The 24,723-nt window shown below is 34.1% G+C and overlaps 1 protein-coding gene across 1 annotated transcript; it reads right to left on the bottom strand.

Annotated features, from left to right (window-relative positions):
- Positions 1-16,896: 16,896 nt before the first annotated feature.
- LOC139892603 (uncharacterized) lies at positions 16,897-18,619 on the bottom strand. The gene is made up of 4 exons (XM_071875712.1): positions 18,442-18,619; positions 18,223-18,350; positions 17,220-17,507; positions 16,897-17,136 (listed from the first exon to the last, which is right to left on the bottom strand). The coding sequence occupies exons 1-4, from the start codon at positions 18,457-18,459 to the stop codon at positions 17,046-17,048; spliced, it is 525 nt and encodes a 174-aa protein (XP_071731813.1). The 5' UTR covers positions 18,460-18,619; the 3' UTR covers positions 16,897-17,045.
- Between the last annotated feature and the right edge of the window lie 6,104 nt (positions 18,620-24,723).

The raw sequence follows: 24,723 nt of genomic DNA, 5'->3' as shown, positions 1-24,723 counted from the left end.
AACTAACCCAAAACAGCCCGCGGTATTACTACGACGGCGTATATCCGGTTTTACGGTGTTTTTCGTGTTTTCAGTTTTTAAATCATTAAGTTAGCATATCAAATAGATATAGAATATATGTTTAGTTGATTTTAAAAGTCAAGTTAGAAGGATTAACTTTTGTTTGAGAACAAGTTTAGAATTAACTAAACTATGTTCTAGTGATTACAAGTTTAAACTTTCGAATAAGGTAGCTTTATATATATGAATCGAATGATATTATGAACATCATTACTACCTCATGTTTTATGGATAAACCTACTAGAAATGAGAAAAATAGATCTAGCTTCAAAGGATCCTTGGATGGCTTGAAAGTTCTTGAAGTAGAATCATGACACGAAAACAAATTCAAGTAAGATTTCTACTCGAAATAAGATTATTAAAGTTATATTAATTGAATAAAAGTTTGAATATGAGTATTACCTTGTATTAGAAATATATCTTACTTTAAATAAGAAAGATTTCTTGAGGTTGGATGATTACTCAAAGTGGATTTGCAAGATTGGAAGTAAGCTAGTAAACTTGGAAGTGTTGTTGGTGTGTTCTTGAGTAGTTATTTTATAACTTGGTTTATGTATGAATTTATGAACTAGATTGAGCTAGATTTTAATAAAGATGATGAAGAATACTTAGAACAATGGAAGAACACTTGAGAGAGAGTAGTTTGATGCATGTAAGTTGCAAAATGAAAGTGTTTATGTGTGTGTTCTTTCACGTGAACTATGGTGTCAATATAGGCTCCATTAGTTTGTTGTTTTGTTAGATATTTCATGCTAGTTGCCAAATGATGGTTCCCACATGTGTTAGGGGACTCACATGAGCTGCTAAGAGCTGATCATTGGAGTGTATATACCAATAGTACATACATATAGAAGCTGTGTATTGTACGAGTACGAATACGGGTGTACACGAGTAAAATTGTTGATGAAAATGAATGAGAATGTAATTGTAAGCATTTTTGTTAAGTAGAAGTACTTTGATGAGTGTCTTGAAGTCTTTCAAAAGTGTATGAATACATATTAAAACACTACATGTATATGCATTTTAACTGAGTCGTTAAGTTATCGTTAGTCGTTACATGTAAGTGTTGTTTTTAAACCTTTAGACAATTACCGTAAATAATAGTTTACAATACTACATCCGTTGAAAATCCAGTCAAAATAAGATACATGGTGATGAATTTGTGAATGTAACATTTTCTCGAATAAAGCATGTATGACTCCATGCACAATAGCTTGTATAACATATAAGCAAACAGCGGAAGACTTCTAGGAACCTGAGAATAAACATGATTTAAAGTGTCAACACAAAGGTTAGTGAGTTCATAGTTTTAATGTTGCGCATAATCTGTATATAAAGATGGATCACAAGATTTCAGTTGTTTCATCCAGAAACGTTTTTCAAAATATTCTACAAGATTGAGCACCCTGGTAACTAAACTTTAACGTATATATAATAAGTACCCCTAATTTAACATACATGCAATCAACATGTACAATACACGCAAACCAACGTGTACTAAACTCAAATAGCATACGTCTGTTTTATATTTCAGGCTAGGGTTTCTATACCTGGAACAGAAAGGGATGTCAAGCCCTATGGATCCATATACAACTATTCACGCCCACCAGTTCTTATAACCGGCAGCTACTAGTTACCAAAGCTAAGAGATTTTCGGTTCAAACTCAGTGTAGAATTAAGTATGCACTTGTGTCCATTGCATTTAAAATAAAGTGCATGTATTCTCAGCCCAAAAATATAGATTGCAAAAGCAATTAAAAAGGGATCTATAAACTCACGATACTGCATTTTGTAGCAATTATTCAAATGACGGCACTGAACAAGTGCAGGGTTGGTCTTGGATTCACGAACCTATATTAGTTATATATATATATATATATATATATATATATATATATATATATATATATATATATATATATATATATATATATATATATATATATATATATATTAAAACATATAACAAGCTAAGTCAGGTCATAGTGTATCACAATCCTAATGCTCAAGACTGACATGCAAAAGTTAACAAAAGTCATCAAAAAGTCAACCTTGACAATTGTTTAACAAAACGAGACGTGTCTTATATAAGAATTCATTTACTCGACTAGTAGTATCCAAAAATCCAATTTATTAATCTTATAAACAAGTTGTTTAAATATTAATTTCAGATTCAAGAGTAATTTCGATTAACGTTAATCATAATTCAGTTGACCATAACTTTTAACTCGTTCATCGAAATCACGCGATTTCTAAATGAAAAGTTAATAATTTTTCGCCAACTTTCCAACAACATGCATATCATATACTTTATATCAGTAGTATATGTATTAAATTCGTGATTAATCATAAAATTATCTAACGACGACATTTAGCATACAAGCATGCATAAACATATATACTCGAGCACTAGATATGGATACTCTATTAATATATAAAAGATAAGATATGAATGCTCACGTATCAATATTGTGATTCAATATTGCAGGAAAGTACATAGATGCAACGGAGATGATAAACACTTGATTCACGATTAAAACCCCCCGAGCAATACCTATAACCTCCATAGCTATAACCCATAATTTCTTAGCTTTATCCCGCTCGAAAACCAGTTTTGAAATTTCTCGCTCATAAGCTCGTCGTAGTAATTTATGTAATACTAATAATAATACTACTACTAATATTAATATAACTATATTAATATTGATAATATTTAATAATAATATTATTAATTATAAAATAAATAAATAAATATATACGGAGTAAAGATATAGATAGATTGTGAATGAATTGAGAGCAGAAGGCTCGTGCCTTTTATAGGCATTTTCTTATTTTTACAGCTCCGCGATCGTGGGGTTTTTGTGCCTTACAGCTCCGTGATCGCGAAGGGGCGCATTTCCAGATCACACATTTTTGTTCACTAGCTTGTCGACATAATTAATTAATTATATATATATATATATATATATATATATATATATATATATATATATATATATATATATATATATATATATATATATATATATATATTATATTCTTGTACATAGTTGACTTGTAATTTTAGCTCTGTCATCTCGTACATTTAAGTCCGGTTTATTTCTCGATTCTGGTTTCTCGAACGTCTTTCCGTACCCTTTAATATCTTGTATTTTACGGTTCGCGATAAGTACCTTTATCAATAATTAGACTTATTTGCCAATAAATTATCTTATTTGAAATGTAACTTATACATTTTAATATTTTGGTTATTTGCTTCTTTAAATCGTCTTCTTATTATTTACTACAATATAATTAATAGTAATTTTAAATCAAGACGTTTTATATCTAAGTTAATATTATATTTAATAACATTGTAAAATATACATATATTTTCGTTTAGAAATATATTAATTTGTACATCTTTTGATATATATATATATATATATATATATATATATATATATATATATATATATATATATATATATATATATATATCGATTTACATATAATTGTTCGTGAATCGTTGAGAGCAGTCGAAGTTAAACGAATACATGAACACAATTCAACAATTTTTTAGACTCAACGTTACAGACTTTGCTTATCGTGTCGAAATCATATAAAGATTAAGTTTAAATTTGGTCGAAAATTTCCGGGTCGTCACACAATGAAATACTAGAAATAAGACGACGAAAGATGTAACAACCCTGCTTTTTCTGTCACTTCCGTTAACTTTCTGTTAGTCGATTTAACGGCAACTATTTGACTTTTTATGTATTTATGTGTGTTAAATACGTACTTGATCCTTGGAGGGTTACGATAATTAATATGAGTTAATATTAATTCGAAAATATATTTTGGATAAAGAAATACGATAAAAACGATACGGTTTGGATAACTACTTTTTGAGAAACGAAACGCTCGAGTTTATTTTAATAATTATTAACTTTTTAAAAATATTTAATTTATTGGGTTTTTAATAAATTAAACGTTTGGTTGCATTTTAACGATATGTTTAGCGTTCCGGGCTTTCAGTACGTCTAAACGGCACTTGAAACGGACCATGATTGCACGGTATTGGATAACACGAGCCCGGGCACCCCTCTTGTGCCCCTTTCGGCCGAACCCACCCTCACACCCCCTTGGATTTCTAATTTGGGCCACTTGCTTAATCTATGACTTAATTTGATTTAGGCCCTAATTAGTTATACTTAGCAAGCAATTATTGGAAACCCTTCACACATACAAACACGGTCGACTAAATTGCTTCCCTCCTTCTCCTCTTGCTGCCGTCGCCCAACTCACACACATACACACACTCAAACTTCAATTTTTGATCAAGTCTTGTGCATCAATCTTGTTCCTTGCTTCGTTCTAAGTCTTGTTGTGCGCTTTGATCGTGCTAGAAAGGTATAAATTGCAAACCCTAACTCTATTGAATCTGATTTTTATTGAAGTTTCATAGTAGATGATGTCTATTGCTCGAGTCATGATGATTGTACGCGATTACATGTTTTAATTTGCTCGATTACCATGTTTTTAATAAATCACGAATTTGTATTTGATGGTAACAAAAACTTTAACTTTTAAATTGCATGATATTATGTGATATTTAGAATCCTCATGAAAAACTATTAATTTTAGGCTTTGGATTCGCTTGATTTCGTTTCCGTATGCTTAAGTTATGACCGTTTGAATTATCGTTGTGTTTTTATGCTTGATCAGAAAACTGGTATTGATGGGTCATGAATTGGCTTGTTTATTGATTACCATTGGATAGATAATTCAAAAACACTCAGGTTACACAAGGAAATCATGTCATTTGCTTGAGTAAAACCCGTGATATGCCTAATCAAATGAAAATGTAGATTTTTCCAGCACATGCATGAAAACTGACTTGTATGCTAAAATCTGTTGACTTCTGAGATTAAAGCTTTGCATATATGTAATGTACACAAAAATTACTTCACTTTTCATGTAGATGTCATGGTATAATTGTATCTAGATCTTCGGATAATTGCATGCGAATGTGACTAGCTAAACTAGGATCGAATCTGCCATTTGCTCTCTGATTTGTACTCTGTGGATTGTGTTTTGTGAATTAATGTTAATGCTTCCGGAATATGAATCTTTACATAATATGTGAGATATGTTTAGTTTGTTTCAACCTCTGAAATCTTATGCATTGGTCACACTAGGGCCATAGTTTTGGTAAATTCTGAATTGAGCTGAAAACAGGACATCCAACTTTATCGAATAAACTGTATAAATTGGCTAAACCAAATTTGCTTATCTTTGGATATGTGTTAGTTTGACTTATCCTTGAACCATGGCCACTGACCTAGCTTGATTTTCATGTTCCTAGCTCCGGTTATAGCCAATACGAGATTAGTGCGCGGTCAGAAACTGATTTGGCAAACCATAAATGTACACGTTCGGATTCCCGACTTGTAGACATCGTATGAGACCCTGGCTGGACTTTTTAGAATCGATTTTGAGTTTAATTGTTATCTGGAGTTTTCCATGCTACCATGAAATTTGTGCTATGAGATACTATGCGAAGTTTACTACATGTACATGAACGTTATGCATGACGATAAATTGTAATCGTGTAATTGACCATTTATGAACTAAAATGTGTTGTTTGACTTAGGTTTGACATGTTGACTAACATTTAACATGAACCTACTGATGTTGACTTTAGTTGACTACTTTGATCAAGTTTGACTTTTGATTTGACCTTGGTTGACTTTGTTTGACTTGGATGAACTAGTTGACTATATGTTGACTTTTACTTTGAAACGCGTCGAGTAGAGCAATAAGACAACTTACTCTATGAAAATACATTTGTATAAGACTTATATGTTGACCAACCTAAATACGTATACTTAGGTTGCACTTCTCGATACTAAATCGCACAAGTTAATTGTCCACTTTTCAATCCGAGCTTTATTCAAAGGTGAGTTTACAGTCCCGCTTTTACATGTTTTCAGGGATGAGAATAACGTTGTTATACTTACATTTTCAAATGCTTTTATGTTGACACGAGTACTTATTATACATATTGAGTTTGATCACAAAGCCCCTAGCTTGAATACTTTTATTACCTTCGGGTAAGCACAATTTAGATGAACGGATCCGTTAGGTTAGACAAACCTCGCCCAAACAATATTAACCGTGACGCATTTACTTTGAACATTAGATACGCTCGATCAAGTGTATAACATTTTTATGGGAAGGGAGTGTAGTGGTTTCTATACTCTGGTCATTGCTAGTATTCAGGTGCTCATAGATTATGTAAACGTTTCGCAACTTGGAGTTGTACTTGTAAAATCTCGTGGTCAATGAACTTGAACTATTTTTCTGATAACTGTTTTTCAGATACTGTTACAACATTTAAACCTGTAGATTCACCAACATTATTTGTTGACCTGTTTTGCGTGTTTTATTCTTAGGTCCTTAAGAGGTAAAGTCTTCCGCTGTGTTGATGCTTGGTCTGGTCGTGGAGTCAGCATACTTTATTAAAGACATTATTTACTTTCGCATTTAAAACTTTTACAACTGTTTAATACTGTTGGCTTGTGGTTACGATCACAACAGTGTTACTTATTTTGGGATTTATTGACTTATGTTTTGAAAGTCAACTTTTTAATAAAATTAAACGTGGTTGCTTTGAAACGTATCATATAGAGGGCGTAACTGTTAACTGTGGGACCTATGATTAACACGCCGTCAGATGAGAATTTGGCGGGGTGTTATAAAAGATATTGGTGTTGGGATGTCCGAGACGCTGATGCCAAATACTAGAAGTGATAATGAGAGCATGGTGAGTAGATGATGATGTCTGAGGCGTGAGGGGGTAGAGATCTCTGGTGCTGTCACATCGGAGGAGCAGGCGGCGAGTCAAGTAATCTTTAAAAATCAAATTCGTCAAATGAAAAAGAAACTTTATTATCACGTGCAAAACGAGGAACGAATATAAGGTTTTTAACAATGTTAAGTGTAATAAGTACATTATAAAGGTGTAAGGTTGAGATTAGGCAAAACTCAATGACGAATATTAACAACGGGAATCAAGTTCTCGTCACCAACAACAACAGAAGGATGCATGCAATGATTAAAAATAGTACTTAAATTTTTCATGCTAAAGGTAAGGTGAGTAGACGCATCAGTGTCCATAGTCCAACCAGAATTACCGTTATTTGAAAGTGGAAGCAATAAAATCCTGTGGGATGATCGTCTCTTGACTGGGCTGATTTGAAGCAGTAAATGGATTGAAAACATTGGGCCCATGACCGGTAAAGACTTGCGGCCCAGTACATTCGTAACCTGTCGGTCCAATAGGCCCATTTAATGGAGGCTGGTGATGTTGTCCATTGTTGGAAGCCGAGTTGGTATTATTGGGCCCAACAGCGACCTATGAGGTGTATCTCAGCCCAACAGTAGGAAACGGACGTATGGTCCAACATAGTTGGCTTGCGGCAACATAGGAAAACCATGTGGGAAGGCCATATGGGCTAGCGGTAGGCCCAAATGAGGTAACAACAGGAGCAGTGGGTCGAGAAAGGCTTTGATGGGCTATCAATTGTTGTTGGGTCGCAATTATACCCCAAAATTGAGTTTGAGAACTTCTTGTGGGGCGAGTGGAAGTATACAATTACTGAGTACCATGAGTGTTACGTGATACTTGGTGAATATACTTTCACTCTTCCCCAAAACGACAATGGCCAAGATTGAAATTCCTACACACTTGTGGGTTGTTGTTTAGTGGTCGTGGGGTAATCTGAGCCACGAGGGCAGTAGGTGCTGATGGTGTACCGGTATCCGGGTTGGTGCGGCTCTTTCTATGCAATTGCATTTCTTCTAATGTGATCATTGAGCGTATGTTATTGAAGTCTGGGAAGGGAGGGAAATGAAGGATGATGTGTAGCGTGTGGGAACCATCATTAAGGCCATTAATCGCGTAGCTGACTAGCTTATCTTCTTCGATTTTGGAGACGAGGTCATGTAACATGGATGCAATTGAATCAATTTTTCAGAAGTATGATTCAGCGGTTTGATCACCAATATCAAGAGAACGTAACTCGACACTAAGTTCAACAGTTTGAGACCTCTTGTTGACTTGGAATAGTTTCTCCAAAAAGGTCCACGCTTCATGAGACGACGTTGGGCGTGAGTTGGGTAGGAGTTCGAGTAGCGATTCGAAGATGGTTAGGTAAGCCTATGCCATAACAACATCATCAGCCTTCTTTAACTCTTCGGATGGTGGCTCAATCGTAGAGGTTGCATCGAGAAAGTTATCTATGTTGAAGTTGTGTAGTGATTACGAAACAAAATACTCTAATGAGTGTAATTAAGTTCAGTGATGTCAAGTTTAATGGGTGATGTCAAGTTTAATGGGGATTAGGTGTGAAACAGACGACTGTATAGATCTTGTCATATTTTCCTGTAATGAGGACTATGAGTTTTAGCTATAAGACCAATCCCAACCATGACGCCGTCATGGGTATTTTCTCAGCGCCACATCAGCTTTCTCTCTTTTCATTTCTCACCACTTCCTCCCATAACACACCATGACATACTTCCTCAAATTTTATTAATAATAATAATATTATTATTATTATTTACCTATATACTAAAACTCATGGCCAAAATCGTAGTTCCAGTTCAATTTGATTATCGTTTTGAGTTTGCGTTCACACTACAAAGGGTCCCTCAAATTCGGCTTAATTTACACAACGACCCCTCAAGTTTCCACTTTTTCAGGGGTTGAAAGCGTAAATATATATATATATATATATATATATATATATATATATATATATATATATATATATATATATATATATATATATATTGTTATAATTCAGTAGGCTTATAAGTACCTTACTTATAAGTACCTTTAATGGTTATAAGAACAAAGAGAGAAAAAGAGAGAAGAAGGAGAGAAGAAATATTGATATTGATATTTCAAGAGAAATGGTGCACCTTAAATGGTTACCATACATGTCTATTTATAGTATAAAATATTACTATGCAAGAAATATAATAATAATAAAATTAACATCCAATCTAGATATTTTATAACACAATCTAGATATTTTATAACACTCCCCCTTGGATGACAATTTTATTAGAGAATAACTAGTACTGCCTCGTTAAAAACCTTGCTAAAGAAAACCCATTGGGATAAAACTTTAGTTAAGGGAAAAAGAGTGCAGCATAGAGTTGACTCCCCCTCAAGTAGGCAACGCCTGAGTTGTTACATCTTCTGAACATGCCTCATGCCAATATTATGAACGTGTGTTCTGAAAATAGCAGTTGGTAGTGCTTTGGTATAAAGATCATCAGAGTTTGTTGATTGAACGTATCTCATTTTAATCTGGTTGTCTTTTACGAGATCTTGAGTATATGAGAAGAATCTGAGGTTTTCATCTGAAACTGTATCATCTAAATCTTTTATGTACAAGTTTAGCCCCTGTGATTTGTCTACATTCTCCTTCATGGTTTGCTCAAACCGTTGTTTCAATTCCTATTCCCTTGTAGTCTTTTCTGAGCCTTACCAACATACCATTCTTTTCCATCAAACTTATGACCGTCCTCATCAACATTTATATTTTGTTCTGTCACTTTTGATACTCTTCTTTCATTTGTATTATGCAAGCTGCATTATCTTCATATATAGTTATTGGTGAAGATAGTTGTTAGTCTTTTATAGCGTTCTAGTCCACAAGAATCAATAATGATTTGTGTCATTGATCTCAACCAAACACATTTTCGAGTAGTTTCATATAATGCAATCACTTCGTCATGATTTGATGATGTTGCAACAAGTGTTTGTTTTAAGAACGCCATGATTTTGTGGTACCTCCATTTAGGAATACATATCGAGTTTGAGATTTATTTTTATGAGGATTTGATGAATGACCTGCATATACATAATCAACTAAATCTTGTTTTGAAGCGTTAGAATAAAATAATTTTAAATAAGCAGTTTCTCAAGGGTATCAAAATATGCGTTTGATCCCGCCCCATTATCATTTCAAAATAATTCTTTAGAAGTTGAATGATTTCATAGATCTCTTTATTTGTTCATATGATGTTAAGAACATTGACATAAACAACTACGATCACATATCCGAACATTGTTTTTATAAAAATACATGCAAAATAAGTTTATATGTATACCCTTTTTTTTTATCAAGTAGTCATTTAATCAGTTATACCACATACGTCCCAATTGTATAGACCCATATAAAAATCTTTGTGATTTAATAGAATACATTCCCTTGGATTTTGCATTAGATGCTTATGATACCTTAAACCCTTCAGGTATATTCATGTATATCACTATCAAGTGATCCATACAGATAAGTAGTTACAACACCCATGAGATGCATTTAAGTAACTACCAGGTTGATTAAGTATCTAATAAGTAATTGTATCCATTACAGGAGGATAAGTTTTCCTCATAATTCATTTTCGGTCTTTGTGGGAAATTTTGAGTTACAAGTCTAGTTTTGCCTTGTAACTTCATTTGCACATTTCTTTTTCGGATAAAAATTCATTTGTATCCCATACGTTTCACATCTTTAAAAGTGATAACGATTAATCCGAAAACTTTTTTTTATTGAGCGATTCTAATTCAGCTCGTATTTCTCCTTTCCATTGAGCTCAATCATGTCTATTTTGATATTCAGTGACAGATTTTGGTTCTAGATCATCATCTTTATTCATGATGTCATTGTAATATTATATGAAAATATCTCATCAAGATTTTTCATTTCATTTCGGTTCCATAATATTGCATAATTTATCGCAATTTATGTATTTACATTTATCAATATCCTCTGCAGAAGGAATATTAATTTGTGGTTCTTCTTGAACACTTTCTTTTACCTCATTATCAGCTGATTTTCTTTTTCGGGGATTTTTATCTTCGGAACCAATTGATCTTCCACGTTTGATGCGTGGCAAAGACTCAACAGTGACATTATTGCCAGCTTTTGGAATTTCAGTTCGAGCTGGAGCATTTATCGCTGGTATATATGATTTAGTCACCTTTTTTTATATCTGTAAATGCATAAAGTAATTAATTTGCAAGTTCTTGCATATGCATTATTTTTGAACTTTCGTTTCACATTCTTTTGTGTGAGTTCAATATACCTTAATTGATGTTCACATCATGAAACATCATTTTCTTTATTTTTTTATTTCTCCCCCTAATCTAGGGAACAATGTTTTATTAAAATGATAATCAGCAAAACGTGCTGTAAAAATATCACCCATCATGGGTTTAGTATATCTTATGATTGAAGATGTTTTATATCCAAAATATATTACCATCTTTCTTTGAAAAAACCATTTTATCGTGTTGTGGTGATATAATTGGAACATACACTGCACAACCAATGTTCTAAGGTGGAAAATATTTGGCTCTTGGCCAAAATCAAGTAGTAAGTTAAATATTTATGACTTCCACATGGTATAATGCGAATTAATGTCGCAGCATGTAAATTTACATGTCCACATATAAATATTGAGAGTTTTGTACTCATTATCAATTGTCTAGTTATTAGCTGCAAGTGTTTATCTATTGATTTAGCTAAACCAATTTTGTGTATGCACATGAGCAACTGGATGTTTAACAACAATCCCTGTAGATATATAATGATCATTAAATGCTTGAGATGTTAACTCACCAGCATTATCAAGTCTCATCCTTTTTAATGGTGTAATCAGAATAATGTGTTCTCAATTTAATAATTTGTGCAAGAAACTTTGCAAATGCCATATTATGGCTTGATAACATACAAATATGAGACCATCCGCTAGATGCGTCTATTAGAACCATGAAATATCAAAATGGTTCACATGATGGATGAATTGGTTCATATATCTTTACCTTGAATTCTTTCAAGAAACATTTGTGATTCTTTTTCACAATATACTTTTCATTAATCATCATATGTGCTTTTTCATTAATCACCATATGCGCTTTTGATCATATATATTTTTCACCATATACGCTTTTAATCATATGCGCTGTGTTTTTTCACCATATGCGCTTTTGATCATATGCGCTGTGCTTTTCATCATATTCGCTTTTAATCATATGCGCTTTTATAATATGCGCTTTTTATGTGAATAGTAAATTAATTAATTTCGTTTTACTATTCATATGAATTAATTTCGATTTTCTATTTTGTTAATTGAGTAATATATATATACATCATATACTTGTGACTCCGAAGGCTCAAATGAATTTGACCATATAGTTATATGTTGTACCTTGCATATTAATTTTCAGTAGAAGCTATGTACATAAAAATTATGTCATGATTGAGGACGTGACTGTCAAAAACTGCTTAATGTAGCAAGTTGGTTGAAATAGACATTTATAACGGTAGTGTGAATTGTCTTGTTAGCAAAGATTGCAACTTAACTATAGTTTTTCACGCGAATGATTAGCCTAAAAAACCTGTGAGTATAACGTACGAATGATAACACAAAAAAAAAAAAAAAGTTGTAACATTAATACTTTCGTACGAAATATGTGAGTATATAGGTTTCCTTCTTACAGCCAAACTCAAGATGTGAAGCAATTAACTACGGAGTATTAGAAAATGCATTGTTGCAAACTTGCAAACGATACTGTTTTCAATACACTAATATAGGTGGGAATATGTGGGATCACTGAGTTTCTTTAATCATAAAAAGAGTCTTTAGAAATGGTAATATACTTTTGAGTTTGTTACTTGCAAACAAATATCCAACTTTTGAGCTTATACTTCGTCTAATACGATGCACAAAATATGTTGGTGATTTTAGCATGATCCAACGTCATTTTAGTTGATTTGTACTTGTCACAATTAGAGATAGCACCCGCGGGTCGTGGATGCGGATTCATTGGATCCATCACCCGTACCCGCGGATTTTTTTTTTTTTAAATCAAATAACTGGAAATTTGGAAATTTTTTTTTTTTTTTAAGAAACATCCAATTGAACCCTTGTTCGTTGAAACAATTTGACTATCTTTTTAACTCCCCATTATTAAACGGGTCATTTTGATGCACACTCTTTTAAAAATAATTTGTTTTTTAAGTTTTATTATTCAACCTCCTTTTTTCAACGGTCACGTTTTTAACAAAATATTTGACAAGTTTGGGAAAAAAAAATTTTTTTTTTACTTTGCTTTCCCCCTTTCTGTAAAACTCATTTAAACACTTTCTTTGTTTTTTTTTAAAAAAAAAACTTCCCTTTTTTTTACGTTACCCGTAAATTATAAATATATAAAAAACTTTTTGTTTAAAAAAACTTTCTAGTTTTTAAAAGGCCACTTGACTAAATTTTTTTAATTCTTTCACAACACCCGATATCGTGATCGTGACCTTTCACCAAAGCAAGAGGTATTCTTGATAAACTAAACACTGACTCGTGTTTGGAATTGTCGGCCACAAAAAAAATTCATTTGATGAAAGTATATTTTTTTTAATTATAGAAGGAGACCACTTCATTTTCAATACTTCATTTTTGACAAAAAGCTACTCCATTTTACCATTCCTTTTTTTTTCTTATTTTAACTTTTAAAATTTACTTTTAATAAAAATACAAACTACTTTTGTATTTTAACTTTTAAGATTTACTTTTAATAAAAATACAACTACTTTTTTTATTTTAACTTTTAAGATTTACTTTTTAATAAAAATACAAACTACTTTTTTTTTATTTTAACTTTTAAAATTTACTTTTAATAAAAATACAAACTATTTTTTGTATTTTAACTTTTAAGATTTACTTTTAATAAAAATACAAACTGCTTTTTGTATTTTAACTTTTAAGATTTACTTTTAATAAAAGTACAAACTACTTTTTCTTATTTTAACTTTTAAGATTTACTTTTAATAAAAATACAAACTACTTTTTGTATTTTAACTTTTAAGATTTACTTTTAATAAAAGTACAAACTACTTTTTCTTATTTTAACTTTTAAGATTTACTTTTAATAAAAATACAAACTACTTTTTGTATTTTAACTTTTAAGATTTACTTTTAATAAAAATACAAACTATTTTTTTTTTATTTTAACTTTTAAGATTTACTTTTAATAAAAATATTTGTATTTTAACTTTTAAGATTTACTTTTAATAAAAATACAAACTACTTTTTTTTATTTTAACTTTTAAGATTATAAATTTAAGAATAAACATTAGTATGCATGAAATAAATAATGATTAATTGCATAAGTAATCATAAATGTTAGATAACATATAAAGACCTCATCATATTCGTATTGATCGGAATTAATTTCGACCCATGGTACCGTGTTGTCAAATGACGTGTTGCGTACATAAAGTACCGTGTTGTCAAATGACGTGTTGCGTACAATCATGAGGTCTTATTAACATAAATATAAATGTTAGTGAAGTTAATAAGAGTTAGATTACAGAAAATATAATTTAGGCGGTATAACCGGCCATATATAACTTAAATAACATAAATATAAATGTTAGTGAAGTTAATAAGAGTTAGATTACAGAAAATATAATTCAGGCGGTATAACCGACCATATATAACTTAAATAACATAAATATAAATGTTAGTGAAGTTAATAAAAGTTAGTAAACATAAATGATAGTTAGGCGACAGTGTCGACCATATATAATTTAGGTGGCAGAGCCAACCATATAATAAGAACAATACAAATGCACTAAGAACTTAATAAAAATTAGTAGTTCAAAATGTTAGTAGTCCAAATTTTGATATATTCGAGTCTGAAAATTATTAATAATTTCATACCTTGATCAGTGACTCGTGATCGTTTGAGATATCCTTTGATTACACTAAGCTCTTCGTGCTGATAACGTGTTATAATTCAGTAGGCTTATAAGTACCTTACTTATAAGTACCTTTAATGGTTATAAGAACAAAGAGAGAAAAAGAGAGAAGAAGGAGAGAAGAAATATTGATATTGATATTTCAAGAGAAATGGTGCACCTTAAATGGTTACCATACATGTCTATTTATAGTATAAAATATTACTATGCAAGAAATATAATAATAATAAAATTAACATCCAATCTAAATATTTTATAACACAATCTAGATATTTTATAACATATATATATATATATATATATATATATATATATATATATATATATATATATATATATATATATATAATTTTATTAAAATAAAATAAATTAATTTCACCCGAATTTTTAACGGGCCCTATCTTCTCACTCGGTCCGAGTTAAATTTTTGCGAGGTCACCATTCAACTCGAAAAAATCAGACGGACCCAACGGAACTAACTATACGCGAAACGGACATCGTTAAAAAAACACTAAATAACGGGCCCTATATTCTCACTCGGTACGAGTTAAATTTTTCCGAGACCACCGTTCAACTCGAAATAATTTTACGAACACAACGCGACTAACTATACGTGAAACGGACATCGTTAAAAAGACACTAAATATTTCGGACTATATTTCATACATATACATACACGTCCAACAAACAATCCAACCTACTAGATATATTGGGTACCAAACAACGTATATCAAAATTTGATCGCGCGTTGAATACAACCGCAACAACGCGCGGTCGAATTTTTTTCTAGGTATTATTATTATTATTATTATTATTATTATTATTATTATATTTAATATTTAATATTACTATTTTAAAATTTAGAAAAAAAAATACTTCAAATCTACACCATACAAAATGTGTGGTGGTGGTGGTGGACAAAAATATCAAAATATCTTCTTCATCTTCTGTTTTGCTCACCATTCCAAAGCTTAAACACAATCTTCATTTTAACTTGCAACTAAAACTCGTTTATACAACAAAATATAAAGAGGACCCACACATTTATTAAAAAAAGGTTTATTAAAAAAAGGTTTAAGCTCCCTTGCTCGCAAATGCTTATTCACGAAAATTTCGAGGGCGAGTTGGTTGATGTCGTTGGAGGGCGACCGAGGGCAGCACCAATGCCATCGGCGCCCTCGGATGAAGGTGAGGAAGACACTCCCCAGCACGTACCGCTGGGGGTGGTCTAACTACAACAACAGTAGCAGCATCAGTAGCGAACAAAGGAGAAAGGTAGAGGCTAGGGTTTACTTGGCGACTGATACCATGTAAAATTGTACAAGTCGATAACCAGGGAAAAGATATGCGATCGATTTCATTGATCGATTCCAAACATACAGCTGAGCATAAATAATGGATAGGATATCAAACTTAATGAGCTAAGAAAAGTAACGGGCATTTATAGAACACGCAACATTGATTATTGATACCAAAAACATAGACTAACAAATATAGCCCATCTAACACGTATACAAATATAGCCCATCTAACACGTATAGTTAGGTACGCATTCATTTATTATTCTTATGTCTTTATCATTTATTTATTATTATTATATTATTATATCTCTTATTCTATTAACCGAAGTTCTCTTAAAAGCAATTTCTGTCCTCGAGTAGTGACTTTTTCTTTTCCATGAGTGGAAAATCGAGTAGAGTAGAGAAGTAGATGACCCTTTTTTTTTTTTCTTTTTTTTTTGGAGAATGTTACTAGTGGGTTAGGTGAAGAAAAAACTTTTCTTTAATTCTCACAGTAGAGGAAGAATTTGTTTGTCTCACATTCTTGTACTTGTACCACCTCGCGGGAGATTAGGTATTGTTGTGTAAACAATTATGGAAAAAAAAAAAAAAACTAAAATAAGGCTGGAGAAAAAACTGAAAGAAAAAAAATTGTGAAATTTAATGAAACTCGTGAAAATTGTGAAAAAAACTGAAAGAAAAAAATTGTGAATAAAGGTTGGAGTCCATCACTTTCATCCCAATTTCAAACCAAATTTGGTAACTGAAAACATAACATGTATATTTACAAACATTTAAATCCGTCTTTAAACCATACTAATCAAGTAGTACTACCCGTAAAATACAACCCAAACTACCATATAAAAAGCCAACAACAGCTTTTCATTCAGTGTTTCAATGGTGGTGGCTGAACAAATGGCTTCTTCTCCACCTCAACTCCAACCGATTTCAACGACTCAAGTTGCGGTTTCGGGTGCCTACACACAATCAATCATCGGTTATTTAACTAACTCTACATCAAAATAAATACCAACTCATAAATTTTTTGTGTATTACATACATGGCGTATGTATCACCACGGATAGGATCAGGCATGATGTCCTGGCGATCTGCATCTTGCACGTGTGCAATTTTCCTAAAAAACGATTTCTTGATGAACTCATCAGACTTCTCTGCCACCTCATCCGGGTCCACAAGCTCCGGAACCGTCTCTCTTTTTGACTTCTTGACCGATACATTTGGTGAATGTTTCAGCTGGTGCATTGCTGTGAATCCACCGATGCTAACCGACATCATAATTAACCCGAGTGATATGTACACCGGCACATACGCACCATTAGCGGCCACCCTGTTTTAAAGGGTAAATAGGTAAACGGATAATCAAATAATGTTAAAATGGATGATGTTTTGAAGGGTCAAAAGTAGGTAAAAAGATAAACAGATAATTTTTTCTTAATTCAATTTATCTATGAACGAAGGGAAGTATTTTTAGTAAGTTTGTGCAAAACTTCACCAGGCTAGGTTATCTTGTGAATGTTTTTTAAGCTGATTTTCTAGCTAAAAATGGAAGTAAATTTAAATCAATTATTACCTGATCGTTTTCTAACCCGTTTCCTAACCCAGAACATGAAAGTGAACTTTTTTAACTGATTTTCTAGCTAATTAAAAAAGGAAACTAAGTTTAATCAATTATCGTGTGACCGTTTCTAACTCGTTCATTCCCCAACTTAGAAAATGAAAATATTTATTAATTACGCAACCTAACCTATGTTATCCCGTTACCGTTCCAACCCATTTCCTACCAAAATAATGGAAGTATTTTCTAATCAGATTTATAGAACCTGTCAAGTTATTCACGTGATCATTTTTACTATTTTTTTTAATTTCCATGTATTATGAGTGAAGTTTAAATATCAAAAGGGCTTTCTAGAACTATAAAGGAAAATTTATTAGTGAGTTCGGACAAAAGGGTGTGTGATTATTGTTCCATAATAAACGAGTGAAGTTTGAATCTAAAAACATTGGATTATTTCATAAGATATCAAAGATTAAAGATTAATTACTTTGATTTGGTATCATGGTGACCATAACTATGATCAGCAGCAGGGGAGTAAGCCTTCAATTTAGGGGTCGTTGATGTCCCAAAAGAAGTTGTCCCTCTAGAGCGAATCATCATTGTTTTCACCAGATTCTACAGAACAAACAGAAACCAACAATATCTAAACTCGTATACATGAACAATTCTTTAAATTTGTAAAATCAAACAAAAATAAGTAACCTACACTTGCTCTGAATGCCATAATATATGTATACTTTGATGAAATCTGTAACTTTACTCTTCGTGGAAGTAAAAAATCTTATATGGATAAGTGTATTAAAAGAATTTTACTAAATGCGAGTTTATACATGGGAAATAAAGACACGTAGCTTCCAGAAGTAAATTAGGGACACGTGACAGGGAGCTAATGAGTACACCGATTTTGGTGGAGAACTCTGGAAGAAACACGTTAACTTTATTAGTATGACTGTGCTTCGACACTTGAACCAACTCATAATAGCCAATGACATTGCGTGATGCAACTATTGATTGTTTGGTATCGTTTAGTTGTTTGGGCTTTGGAATTATTTGGGCTCCATTAGAGTGAGTATGGATTTATGTTCGTCTACTTGATTTGTATTCTATGAGCCCTTTCATTTTTATTTTTATTTTTTTATTTTTTTTTTTAAGGGTCTTTTATGATTTTATCTATCACCATCAATTTTTAAACGGTCACCACTAAAATAATTTATTGAACTTTTTTACTCTTTCCCATATCACGGCTAGTGTAAAATGGAAAAAATTAGTTTTCGGACCCTCACTTCGCACCGGGGTTCGGTTTTTAATGTATTTTATTACGTTTAGGTTGTAAAATTATTTCGTGGTTAACGATGATGCCGTTGAAGCGCAACTCGAGTCGAACTAAAAGGTATAACCCGTGAAAGATTTAAATGTTATTTTAAATTAACAATATATGTGCATCTCCGCGTTTCGCTATGAAATTGTCGACTTTTAAAAATTTAACGCAAAATCAATATGTATGAAACGTACCTCAAATATTTAGCGTTTTTTAAAAAAGCATCCGTTTTGCGTAGAGTTAGTGACATTGTGTTCCTAAAATTATTTCGAGTTTAACGATGGAGTCGGAAAAATTTAACTCGTTGCGAGCGAGAAGATATGACCATTGGTTGTGTTATACGCCGATGGTGGGGTCGTGAGGACCATGTTGTGGGAGTAGTGATGCGATAGCCGTGTTTCGCTCACATGTTGTTACGGGTGCGACAATAGTCGATTTTGTACACCTTGGGATCTAGCGTTGCCATAGTCGTTTTGGGCGCTAACGGTTTTAGCCGTTTCTTGTGATGTTACGATAGTTGCGTATTGATCGTATTACGCACTACAGGGGATGTAAGTGGTAAGTGTTATCCGTAAGGGTTCGCTTTTGTTCGGTCTTCGTCAGTTTAGATGTTTGACCTTATGTTGGTATGTGGTTACTTTAGCATTGTACTTGGTAATGGTACGCTAGAGGGTTGATATTTCGGTTCGAGATTGGATAAGTTTTCCCGATGTGAGAGATTGAGCAAGTTTTGTGCTCGAATTTGTGGATTCGATAAATCGCGGGTGACGATTTAGTTGTTAAAGGTGACTCTTTGAGAAGAATCGCCTAGAGGAGTAGAAGAATACATGGTGTTTCCGCGTATCCTAAGTGATCGTTATAGACTTCGGATGTTGTGTGTTTTGCACGTCTCGGAATGAGTGCAAGTGTGTTTTTAGCTATTGGATTAATCTTCGGATTAATGTGTACTGTGGTGGAAGTCGGATTGTAACGTTTGTTGAGGACCGTTGAGTGTAGGCCCGTTTGGTTAAGTGGCGCAGATCGCGAGGACCCGATCATGTTTAAGTGGGGGAGAGTTGTAACACCCCGTTTCTCAGTTACGCGTTATTTCGAACGTCATTCGAAATACGAGACATGTAAGCGTATTTTTGGACCCCAAATAAATTTTGAGTTGATGATTCAAAACCTTACCATTAGAAAGGAAATCTCATTACGTTTCCAACGATATTTGGTTCATCGAAAACGGAGTTACGGTTTGAAAGTTACGACCAAAACAAGTTTCAGTTTCAGACTCAGTTCATTGGGACGCCGTCCAACCTTTTTGGACGCCGTCCAAAAGGCCTGACTGGCCAGCAGCTGTATTTTACTAAAAATTAAAGGGGTACTTTGGTCTTTTCATTTGGGGTCGGTTTGGGATCATCAAAACTGATCTAGAACTCAATTGGAGCTCATTTTTCACCCACACAAACACTCTCAACCATATCTAGAGAGAGAGAGTAAGAGCTTAGAGAGAGAGGTTGATTTGGAGAAGAAGGATTCGGATTCCCACCAAAGCTCGGGTTCTAAAGTTGTTCATCTCGCTCCTAGCTACGTTGTGGTAGTATTGGTAAGTTCAAACTCCGAATTTCATTTGTTAGATTTGATATTCAAGTTAGAGTTTGAGCTAGATTTGCTGTGAAACCCTTTTAGGTGATGAAATGGGTTTATGGTGACTAGTTATTCTTGTCACTTGACGGGTTTTGGGTTGGTTGACGATTTGGCTTTGATTAGGCTTTGATCTTGAGTTTAATCACTAGGTTTAGTGATTATGGAGGTATTGGAACACTTTCGGGTGTGTTTGGTTAACTAATTTTGAAATGGGTCAAAATTAGGGTTTTGGTGTCAAAATGTGTAAGACACGTGTTTAACATTTGTGTTCAGGTTTAATCGGTGTGTTAGGACCATTTTCACTCGTGTTAGTGAATGTTGGTTAGTTTGGGCGCGGTTTGTGCTTGGAAGTGCATTTGGGTCGAAATTGCACTAAGTGTCAATTGGGTTGGTTTGTAAGTCCACCCTAATTGTGTTGTTTGTATTGTGATAATGGAATAGGTACATTCCATCGGGAGTTGCGGATTATTGGTAGCATTCATCAAGGCGACAAGGTGAGTGTTAATATCCTATATGCATATGTATGTGTAGGATGGGTGCGGGTCGGGTGAAGTGGTTCTCGGTTATAGAGCTCACTTCACATATAGGTGGATTTGATGGACTTGTGTACATGTCCAATTGGCACGGTTGTGCGTTTTGGTTGACCACCTTTGGCGAGATGCACACTTCGTGTGTACATTATCACATGGGCTTGTGAGTGGAATAATTATATACGCATGTATATGAGTTATTTATTTGTGGGGTATGGGTTAAAGTTCGATGTTGACGATACCATACCCTAGAGTATTTTGTTGTGTTGATGAGGGCTTAAAGTTCGATGTTGACGATACCTCATGTATGGATTTAAAATTCGATGTTGACGAAGCCATACCACTATTGTAGTGACATTCGATGAGGGTTTAAAGTTCGATGTTGACGATACCTCATATGTGGGTTTTAAGTTCGATGTTGACGATACCACATTAATTCATTCGATGAGGGTTTTAAGTTCGATGTTGACGATACCTCATACGTGGGTTTTAAGTTCAATGTTGACGATACCACATTTATTGGGACGGATGAGATTTAAGTTCGATGTTGACGCTACCATTCGTGGGGCTAGCCTTGAGATCTTGAATACATTTGGATGTTGTGAACATCGATGTTTGTCGTATTATTGTTATATATATATATATATATATATATATATATATATATATATATATATATATATATATATATATATATATATATATATTGTCGTATTGTTGTGATGTAGCTAACCCTCTGGGTGTAGCTTAATGGCGTTGTTCACATCGTCGTTGGTGAACTTACCTTATTGTTGACATTGTTAGCTTGTTGCTTAGTGATCGTATGGTATGCTTAGATTAGCTTGCCCTTATGCTTGGATGCTCCGGTATGCGTTATTCGATATTTGTGTGGCGTGTCCATTTTATGCATATATATGTAAGTAGTATATTCTCACTCACTAAGCGTTAGCTTACCCTCTCGTTGTTTACATTTTTTATAGATTGCATGGATGCGGTGGCTCGGGTAAGCATGGGAACTAGTGAACTTGCGTAGTTTGCTTTAGAAGACTTGCTTTTGGATTTGATTAGGATTGGGTAGCGTATTCTCAATCCCATGCTCGGTCTATGTTTTGTATAAACTAAATTGGGTCGAAATGGTCACTTTGTAGTAATTTGAGTCCATGTGGGCCCGTTGTTGTAAAACTCGGTTTTATTATGGAAAACTCTTAGTTTTAATTATTATAACATATTGTGAAAGTGTTTTGGTTTAAAAGTGTCGGGAAGCGGGTTTTTTGCCCGTGTGTAAACGTTAAGCAAATCAGAATCTGGCAGGCCATTGGGACGCCGTCCAAAAGGCTTGGACGCCGTCCAGTCCTTCAGAACTGGACGCCGTCCAGAAATCTGGACGCCGTCCAGATGTGCTGTTCCAGAATTTTTTTTTTTTATGGCACGTTTTCGGATGGTTAACGGGTTGGGTTGTTACAAGTGGTATCAGAGCATGGTCTAAGGGATTTAGGTGACTTGAGATAGGTGCCTAGACTTAGACTTTTGTGTGTGCTTAATTTTGTGCGGGACTTGTAGGATCACGTGTCGGAATGGGTTATAGTTAGTGCCTTGTTTGTAGGTGGACTAACGTTTATATTAGTAATGCAGATATTATTAATATATTATTGTGTTGTGGTGTAATTCTTGCGTTTGTTTATATCGCGTAGAACTTTGTTTGTGTTTGTTGATATCATCGAGCGAGGCGGTCGTTGTACTAACGAGTTGATACAGCGTGTAAGCGTAATAAGGACTTGCAAACCTTATTACGGGTGCAAATCGTGTCTAGCAAGTGATGTACGACGAGTGTTTAGCAAGATGGAGCGGTGTTGTGTGTGTGGTTTTATACGTTCGTGATCTAATCGCTTTATATTCCTTAGAATGGCGACGGGAAATGGGATCGAGACGAACGACGCGGAGTTTAACGCTAGAGTTGCGGCCGCCGTTGCGGAGCAAATGAGTGCGTTTCGAGAAGAAATGGATAGGAAGTATTCCGAACTTCAAAGTAGTGGTGAAATGGAGCGTTGTCTTAAGAGCTTCATGAGGACTAAACCCCCCGATGTACGACGGGAAACCGGATCCTTTGGTGAGCACAACTTGGATCTCGGATATCGAAGGGTGTTTTCGTACTATTGATTGCCCTTCCGAGAAAAAGACAAGACTCGCTACTAGTTTGTTGCGGGGTAGGGCGAGGGATTGGTTGGATGATAAGATTGATCTTGTCGGTGGTGAACCGTTTATGGCTTTATCGTGGGACGAATTTAAGGAGAAACTCTTCGAGGAGTTCCGAACTTCAGCCGATTAGTGGGAATTGCGTAATGAGTTGCGAAATTTGCGACAAGGATCTATGGATTTGAATACTCTCAAGACGACCTTTATGGCGAAGGCTCATTTTTGCCCGGAATATTTGGGGAATGACCATTTGTTGATGCAAGATTTCTATCGAACTTTGAATGATGACTTGAAGAATAAGATTAGCCGGGGTTACGCAAAATCGTTTGCGGAATTATTCGCCGTGCCTAGAGGTTTCGAGTCGTATTCACGATCGAAGATGAGTGAACCTTCAAGTGAGAGAAGGGTTGTTTCTTATGGTGCTCCAAGTAAGAGGACTAAGGGTCCGAGCGTGGGCACGGGTGGTACACGGACGGGTATATCGGATTCTAGTGCGTCTAGGTGTTACAATTGTGGCGTGAGGGGTCACAAGTCTTGGGAATGTTCGGTACCAAAGGGTGATGGCATGGTGTGCTTCCATTGCCAAGAAGAAGGACATCGTAAGTCGGAATGTCCCGAGTTAGCGGGGACGGGTATGGCAAGGAGACGTTAAGGTACGTTTTGTTTTAATAAATATGTCCTTCGATTATTTATTAAGTGCCGTTGAGTTCGGGTTTGTTGAATGCATTGTGTCGTGCATGTTATTGTTATGGGTGACGTTCCTAATGGAAGTACCCTATGGTGGACGTTTTGAATGATGGGCGAAGGGCGTAAGACTTGGTGCAACCAAGCATTCCTTGGTATTTGGGAAATGTTTCTACCAAGCCATGTGGGTAGGTTTTGGTGTTTGAATGTTAGAGCGTGTTCGCTCTCGTGTTGAAGTTGATGAACCGTGAGGTTCGTCGGGTGGATGAAACCCTTGAGATCGAGTGTTTCATCTCGATGTATGTTGGTAAAGGAGTCTACGTGACGCAACATTAGGTGCCTCTTTCATACCTACTAGTGTGGTATTCGACTCCGATTATGTTGCGGTTACATTGTACTTAGGATACCGAAGTAAAACCCTAAGGTACATGAGTGACTTGGTAGAAGTTGACAAACTCTAGCAATTGGATGATTGCGAGAGTAGAGTTTGTGTAATTTGTGGTACACTTTTTGTTCGAAGTGTTTAATGATAGGTTAAGATCCTTAGTATGCTCATGGTTGGAGCAAGATGTGGTGATGGGTCGTGTAAACCCAATTGTTAGTAAAGTCTACCTTCCGGTAGCATTGAACGGTTGTA

The sequence above is a fragment of the Rutidosis leptorrhynchoides genome, chromosome 2 (assembly GCF_046630445.1).
Source record: "Rutidosis leptorrhynchoides isolate AG116_Rl617_1_P2 chromosome 2, CSIRO_AGI_Rlap_v1, whole genome shotgun sequence".
NCBI lineage: Eukaryota > Viridiplantae > Streptophyta > Magnoliopsida > Asterales > Asteraceae > Rutidosis > Rutidosis leptorrhynchoides.
This window is presented reverse-complemented; position numbering and strand designations above follow the sequence as displayed.